We start from the raw sequence: 8,191 nt of genomic DNA, 5'->3' as shown, positions 1-8,191 counted from the left end.
AAATCAAGCACGGCTCGACCGACAATCCCACCCCTCTCAAAATCTTTATTATGGGGAAGTACAGAAGTAGTAAACCATTTACATTAACATCTAGTAAAATAGTGTACAATACGGAGAAGAAAAACATTCCGTACAATAAACCTTTACACATACAGTACCTTATTTTCTAATAGACCGCCCCTTTCTGTGAGAAGGAAGTGCAAAACGGCAGGCGTACCCATTACACGGCACTGCAATTGACTCAAGGAGGAAAAGAAGTGAAGCCAAGTTATTGAATGACAGGGATATTGCATTGATATGTATTTATATTGGTAAACAAACTATCGAGTAGCGACAAGCTGGAAAGTTGCTTTCGAAAAAACGTAGCTGCCTTTGTCAACCTCCCTTCTTCTATTTGCTAAGCATAAATAAGAGCAGGATCTCATGGCTAATATGTTCGTCCGCAGATTGTTTTTGGTCTCCACTCACTTTGTGAGTTATGAGTGAAATGATACGCTTTACGTTTAATATTCCCGTGTATCTTTTAACCGTACTGAATTGCGTCTAGAAAACTCCGCGGTTGGCCTGTCTGGTCAAACGAGTGCAGGAGAATGCCGTGGGGGCAAGACCTTTCTCCAGTGATCCTCCGGAAACAATCAGCCGCTATCCAATTCCTTACAAGAAAGACTTGCCATACGACATAGTGGAACTTATGGAGGAAGTAGAGTCCAAGGTAGACAAAAAAAGCGCCCCATGATATAATTGCAACATAATGACTGTAACGCATTTATTTATAGGGCGGATTCTTACCAAACGTTTTCAAAGTCCTCTCTCACAGACCCGCGGAGTTTCGAGCCTTCTTCTCTTACTACAATGAACTCATGAGCAAGGAGACAGGTATGATTACTTTTCTTTCGTTATTAAAGATCATGCACGATACTCAAAATAGAGTATATGGCCGAATGGCATGCGTTGTGCACACATAGGCAAATAATTGAATAACTTAATAAACTTAGATACAGTATTGTAAAAACACATTCTGCACCATATATTCATTCATCAATATATATATATATATATATATATATATATATATATATATATATATATATATATATATATATATATATATATATATATATATATATAGCCCCACCCCGGCCTCCCTGTGTGGAGTTTGCATGTTCTCCCCGGACCCGCGTGGGTTTTCTCCGGGTCCTCCGGTTTCCTCCCACACTCCAAAAACATGCATGGCAGGCAGATTGACCACTCCAAATTGTCCCTAGGTGTGAGTGTGAGAGTGCTGTTGTACGTCTTTGTGTGCCCTGCGATTGGCTGGCAACCAATTCAGGGTGTCCCCCGCCTCGTGCCCGAAGACAGCTGAGATAGGCTCCAGCAACCCCCGCGACCCTAATGAGGAATAAGCGGTACGGAAAATGAGATGAGATGAGATATATATATATATATATATATATATATATATATATATATATATATATATATATATATATATATATATATATAAAGTATATCGAATATATCGTCTTATATCGTTATTTCTATCGATTTCGGATATATCGATAGTCCCGGTTATATCTATATTTTTTCGGACTCCCTTGAATATCGATATAACGAGACTTTACTGTATATATATATATATATATATATATATATATATATATATATATATATATATATATATATATATATATATATATATATATATATATATATATACAAATCCTCGTCTCACCCACCATGGGTGGTGTCTGTCCCCATTTCAGCTCGGGTCCTCTACCAGGAAGCTTGAGGGTTCTGCGCAGTATCCGTGCTGTTCCCAGCACTGCGCTTTTCTGGACCGAGATATCCGATGTTGTTCCCGGGATCTGTTGCAACCACTCGTCGAGTTTGGGGGTCACTGCCCCGAGTGCTCCAACCACCACAGGCACGACTGTCACCTTTACCTTCCAGGCTCTCTCCAGCTCCTCTCTGAGCCCTTGGTATTTCTCGATTTTCTCATGTTCCTTCTTTCTGATGTTTCCATCACTCGGGACCGCTACACCCACGACAACGGCTTTCCTTTCCCCTTTATCTATGACCACGATATCTGGTTGGTTGGCCATTACCATCTTGTCAGTCTGTATCTGGAAGTCCCACAGGATTTTTGCTCGGTCATTCTCCACCACCTTGGGAGGTGTTTCCCATTTTGACCTTGGGGTTTCCAGTCCATACTCCGCACAGATGTTTCGGTAGACTATGCCAGCCACCTGGTTATGGCGCTCCATGTAGGCTTTCCCTGCCAGCATCTTACACCCTGCAGTTACGTGTTGGATTGTCTCAGGTGCCTCTTTGCACAACCTACACCTTGGGTCTTGTCTGGTGTGGTATATCCTTGCCTCTATGGCTCTGGTGTTCAGGGCCTGTTCTTGGGCAGCCAGGATGAGTGCCTCTGTGCTGTCCTTTAGGCCAGCCCTCTCTAGCCACTGATAGGACTTCTTGAGATCAGCCACTTCTGCTATGGTTCGGTGGTACATCCCGTGTAGGGGCTTTTCCTCCCATGATTGTCCCTCTTCCAGCACCTCATCCTCTGTTCCCCATTGACTGAGACATTCTCTGAGTACATCATCCGTTGGAGCCTTCTCTTTGATGTATTCATGGAGCTTGGATGTTTCATCCTGGACAGTGGCTCTCACACTCACTAGTCCCCGGCCTCCTTCCTTACGGCTTGTGTACAGTCTCAGGGTGCTGGACTTGGGATGGAACCCTCCGTGCATGGTGAGGAGTTTTCGGGTCTTAACATCCGTGGTCTGAATCTCTTCCTTTGGCCACCTTATTATTCCTGCAGGGTATCTGATCACTGGCAGGGCATAGATGTTTATTGCCCGGGTCTTGTTCTTGCCATTGAGCTGGCTTCTGAGGACTTGCCTCACCCGCTGGAGGTATTTGGTCGTAGCCGCTTTCCTTGTTGCTAATTCGAGGTTGCCATTGGCCTGTGGTATACCGAGGTACTTGTAGCTGTTTTCAATGTCTGCTATTGTTCCTTCAGGGAGTGAGACCCCTTCAGTGTGAACTACCTTGCCCCTCTTAGTCACCATCCGACTACATTTCTCCAGCCCGAATGACATTCCGATATCACTGCTGTAGATCCTGGTTGTGTGGATCAGGGAGTCTATGTCCCTTTCGCTCTTAGCATACAGCTTGATGTCATCCATGTAGAGGAGGTGACTGATCGTAGCTCCATTTCTGAGGCGGTATCCATAGCCTGTCTTGGCGATTATCTGGCTGAGGGGGTTCAGTCCTATGCAGAACAGCAGTGGGGAGAGTGCATCACCTTGGTATATGCCACATTTGATGGACACTTGCGTTAGTGGCTTGCCATTGGCTTCAAGTGTGGTTTTCCACATCCTCATCGAGTTTGCAACGAAGGCTCTAAGGGTCCTGTTGACCTTATAAAACTCCAAGCATTCATTGATCCATGTGTGTGGCATCGAGTCATATGCTTTCTTGTAATCAATCCAGGCTGTGCACAGGTTGGTATGTCGGGACCTGCAGTCTTGAGCGACTGTTCTGTCAACCAGCAGCTGATGTTTGGCACCTCTAGTATCTCTACTAATGCCTTTCTGTGCTTTGCTCATGTATTGATCCATGTGTCCACTTATCTTAGCCGCAATGATGCCTGACATGAGCTTCCATGTTGTGGAGAGACAGGTTATTGGCCGATAGTTGGAAGGAACTGCACCCTTTGAGGAATCCTTCATGATCAGGATTGTTCGCCCTTCGGTTAGCCATCCTGGGTGAGTCCCATCCATCAGCAGCTGGTTCATTTGTGCTGCTAGGCGCTCGTGGAGAGCTGTGAGTTTCTTTAGCCAGTAGGTGTGGACCATATCCGGGCCTGGTGCCGTCCAGTTTTTCATACCTGAGACTCTTCCTTGTATATCTGCCGCTGTGATGGGAACTGGGTTCTGTTCAGTGAGGTTGCTGTGCTCCTCTTTCAGAGTCACCAGCCATTGTGCACTGCTGTTATGTGCGACCTCCTTCTCCCATATGCCTTTCCAGTATCTTTCAGTTTCCAGCCTTGGAGGGTCTGCTCTGCTGTTAGAACCCTGCCACTGAGCGTACACTTTCGCAGGTTGTGTTGCGAACAGCCTTTTTATTCTTCTGGCCTCATTCTCTTTCGTGTACCTCTTTAGGCGACTGGCCAAGGCCTGGAGCCTTTGTTTGGCAGTTTCGAGTGCTTCAGGTATGGTTATCTGCATGTACCTCTTGGGTATTGGCCTTTTCTTCACACCTCTCTGGGTCTCCGTCAATTGACTCACATCTTTCCGAGCCGCCTTGATCTTGGCCTCTAACCGTCTTTTCCATGGTGGGTAATGAATCTCGTGGCTGTCATGGTTGCTCTTGTAGCCAAGCATGTCTAGGATCACTGATGCTGAGGTGTATATCAGCTCATTGGTTTCCGTGATCGTTCCGGTCGGGATCGTTCTCAGTGCTGCATTCACAGTTTCCATGAGACTTTCAGGTGGTACTTCACATAGCCGTTGTAATCGGTGCCTTCGTTGCCCAGTTTTCATTCTTGCCATGATCTTATCTCTCAGGTCGCTCAGCATTTCATTTATTGGGGCTGGCTTCCCAATCTCATTATTCATTGGGGCTTGCCTCCCAATCTCTGGTTGAACCTCTTCCTGTGATGTGGCAGCCTGGGGCCCTTCACCTCGGAATTTGTGTTGTACCTCATCAATCTCAAGTTGTGATAGCAATTGCCGTTTGTGGATATTGGAACACTGAGCTACTAGTTGTTTCGTGGTCAACCGTGACTGTGGGTTTCGAAGTAACCATTCAGCCCCCATTCTCCGCATGTAACCCCTCTGACTAGGGTTGCTTGAGTAGTAGCATTCCAACAGAGCCATGTTATCGCATCTCATCCATCTCCGCTTTGTTCCAGTAGCCCATTTTTCATCAGGGTGCTCTGGTTCCCCAGCACCTGACGCAGACCTTGTTTGGCCGGGCGACGTCTGAGCCGGCATGTCATTCCATTTATTGTCTCTCATCATTGTATGAGGTAGGCATTAGCGTGAAGGGTCTTGCCCAAGGACCCACACTGGATGATGTCATTGTGCTCATTTTCATTGAACACTCCAAATTCTCCCTAGGTGTGAGTGTGAGGGTGAACTGTTGTTTGTCTCTTTGTGTCCTGCGATTGGCTGGCAACCAATTCAGGGTGTCCCCCGCCTCGTGCCCGAAGACAGCTGGGATAGGCTCCAGCACCCCCCGCACCCTAATGAGGAATAAGCGGTACGGAAAATATAGATAGATAGATAGATAGATAGATAGATAGATAGATAGATAGATAGATAGATAGATAGATAGAAGAAAACTTTTATTTGTCTCACAATGGAGAAATTACCAATTCACAGCAGCAAAGTTATGATATGAAGAGGAAAGGAAAAAGAAGTCGAACAAAAAAGAGCTTCTGTAAAGGCTGCCACTCTCGACAGCCTGATGATTTTAATATAATAACATTTTGTGTTGATTAATATAAAAATGTGATTCTTTTGGCCTCCAGGTGGGCTAACCAAGGCAGATCGTGAGCTAATTGTGGTGACGACCAGCATCCATAACAAGTGTCTTTACTGTGTGGTTTCCCACAGTGCACTTCACCGCATCTACTCAAAGAACGCTACCCTGTCAGACCAGGTAACACCTGTAACAAATGCCAAATTTCTATTGTTTAAGTCCCCGTGAATTTTTATATTGTGGTACATAAAAACAGACAATTGAATGGACTGTACTCTCTATGAAGCAGAGTCAGACGCAGTGCTGTACATACTTCTCTTTTCAACTCTGTCAAAATGAGTTTCTTTTAAGGCGTGTTTGAAGCAGGAATATACATACTTTTTTCATGGCCGATGTCCATGTGAATGTCCATATGGCATATTTCACAAAAAAATTAGTTTGACGCTGGTGTTAGATCGCACGAGATTGTACTCATGAGCTCTTCCTGACTTTCCCTTCAGGTGGTGGTCAACTATAAGAATGCAGAACTCCCACCACGAGAACGAGTCATGCTGGACTTTGCCATGGCCGTGTGCCGTGCAGACACCATCACTGAGCAGCACTTCAAGTCCTTAGAGGAAGTGGGCTTTGACAGCGAGGACGCATGGGATATCGCTGCCATCGCAGCCTTTTTCGCCATGTCTAACCGTCTCGCCCATCTCACTGACATGCGGCCAAACAAGGAGTTTTATAACATGGGCCGCATACCGCGGGACAAGAGCAAAGATAAAGAGAGCAGCAAGTGATTTACCAGACAAATTAAATGTGGGGTAAAATATTATGATTTACAGCCTCAGTCAAGGCTGTGATCCATACTTGTCATACAGTCGTGAAATAATCAGTTTTGGCTATCATGGTTTGGAATGAAAAATTATTAAATGTGTATTTATTTAGTTATGCAGAGTCTGTAGTTTTTCTTTTTTGGAATGATGTGTCACATTGGTCTCAAAATTTTGAACTCTGCCTAAAAACATCTGAAATGTGTGAATATTCTTTTTTTAACCAAAATTATTTTTCCATGGAACTGTAGCGTTCATAAACTACAGATGTTTCCTGATAATTGTGAAGTACTGAGAGTATTTAGTTTTATTGATCAACACTGGATGTCACTAGAACGCCACATTGTTGGAGTGATAACCATTTAAAAGCCTAAAGTGATTTCAAGAAATTTTATTTTCACTAAAGATGCACAGTCGCAGGCATTATATAACTTTTGTTTTCTCTACAAGATGGCAACAAAAATGTAGATAAAAATACATGATATGAAATCCCACTCCTCCACTGTGACGGAATTTCCTCTATTTGAAACAAATGATTCCAATCTTTAAATAATGTTTTGGTGTGAAGTATATAGAATTCCCTAATTTACAACGTACTAAGGGAAATAAAATACAATTTTCTGGTAGTGTATTGATTGAAAGACTATTTCAGAAATTGAACAGGAAAATGTAATTTCACTTCACCCACCTCAATATGATTTATCACATGAAGACCAGAGGAACAGCTTTCCGCTGGAAGCATTCATCCATTTTCCAAAGGAGTATTGTACACTAATGGATGAGTCCATATAACTTGATTTTTGCATTAAATTATACGGGGATATTTCAGATGAGGAGATAATTTGCTCCAGGGCTCATCTAACCTGACATTAAAATTAGTCAAATTTGAGACTTGATAAAGAGGAGAATAAAGTGATTTACTGTAATTGAGACCATGGGTAAAGGGTGAGTGAACGAACACAAATATTCATAGGTTTTGTCATTTTAGGTTGCAATGTGGTAAATATCCTGTCGATGTAAGGTCATAATAATGTATTTCTGAAATTTAATAAAAAATAATATCCCAAATAATGTACCGGTATTTACTATGTTATGTCATTGTCAGGAGTTGTATTCTGGAAACTACTGTGACATTTTAGGGCATCATTATTTCAACAAATTTTCTTGTCAAATTGTTTTTCAGAAGCATCAAAACTCAGTGTGTTCAGAATCAGAATCAGAATCATCTTTATTGCCAAGTATGTAGAACACACAAGGAATTTGTTTCCGGTAGAACACGCTGCACTAGTATCGTCGTCAAAAAAACTGCTAAGTGGCACTATACAGTTCCATTTTGGCTACTGTTGAAGAGTTCAAAGAGTTAATGGCTTGGGGGAAGAAGCTGTTTAAATGTCTGCTGGATTTGGTGCGCATGGATCGGTAGCGCCTGCCTGAGGGGAGTAGCTGGAAAAGGTGGTGGGTAGGGTGCGGAGGGTCCAGTAGGATTTTCCGCGCCCTAGTTTGGATTCTTGCAGTGTGCAAGTCCTCGAGAGTGGGTAGGGCGGTGCCAATGATTTTTTCCGCCGTCCTAACTGTCCGTTGAAGTCGGATTTTGTCCATTTTTGTGGCGGCCCCAAACCAAACGGTGATGGAAGAACACAGGATGGATTCGATGACAGCCGTGTAGAAATGTTGCAGCACCTCCTGTGGCAGGCCATGCGTCTTTAGCAGCCTCAGGAAGTACATTCTCTGTTGGGCCTTTTTCAGAATAGAGTTGGTGTTGACCTCCCACTTCATGTCCTGGGAGACTGTGATTCCCAGGAACTTGAAGGTCTCAACGGTTGACACCAGGCAGTTGGATAGTGTGAGGGGTAGCTGTGGTGATGGATGTTTCCTGAAGT

The 8,191-nt window shown here is 43.8% G+C and overlaps 1 protein-coding gene across 1 annotated transcript; it reads left to right on the top strand.

The window, feature by feature from the left end:
• Positions 1–200: 200 nt before the first annotated feature.
• Positions 201–7,382, top strand: LOC148901507 (uncharacterized). The gene is made up of 5 exons (XM_089017075.1): positions 201–471; positions 548–712; positions 777–876; positions 5,543–5,673; positions 5,994–7,382. Exons 1-5 carry the CDS (start codon positions 424–426, stop codon positions 6,276–6,278), a joined length of 729 nt encoding a protein of 242 aa, XP_088873201.1. The 5' UTR covers positions 201–423; the 3' UTR covers positions 6,279–7,382.
• Positions 7,383–8,191: the final 809 nt, after the last annotated feature.

The sequence above is a fragment of the Hippocampus bargibanti genome, linkage group LG02 (assembly GCF_051943395.1).
Source record: "Hippocampus bargibanti isolate YZ-2025 linkage group LG02, ASM5194339v1, whole genome shotgun sequence".
NCBI classification, from domain to species: Eukaryota; Metazoa; Chordata; class Actinopteri; order Syngnathiformes; family Syngnathidae; genus Hippocampus; species Hippocampus bargibanti.
The sequence above is the reverse complement of the archived record's forward strand: the minus strand, read 5'-3'. Positions and strand labels throughout refer to the sequence as shown.

What these genes read in the sequence shown, in the direction of transcription:
- LOC148901507 (XM_089017075.1), top strand. Translation starts at nt 424, where the DNA reads ATGGCTAATATGTTCGTCCGCAGATTGTTTTTGGTCTCCACTCACTTT. An exon ending in ACTCATGAGCAAGGAGACAG is followed by an intron (nt 877 to 5,542) that starts GTATGATTACTT and finishes TTTGGCCTCCAG; the next exon opens with GTGGGCTAACCAAGGCAGAT. An exon ending in ACGCTACCCTGTCAGACCAG is followed by an intron (nt 5,674 to 5,993) that starts GTAACACCTGTA and finishes CTTTCCCTTCAG; the next exon opens with GTGGTGGTCAACTATAAGAA.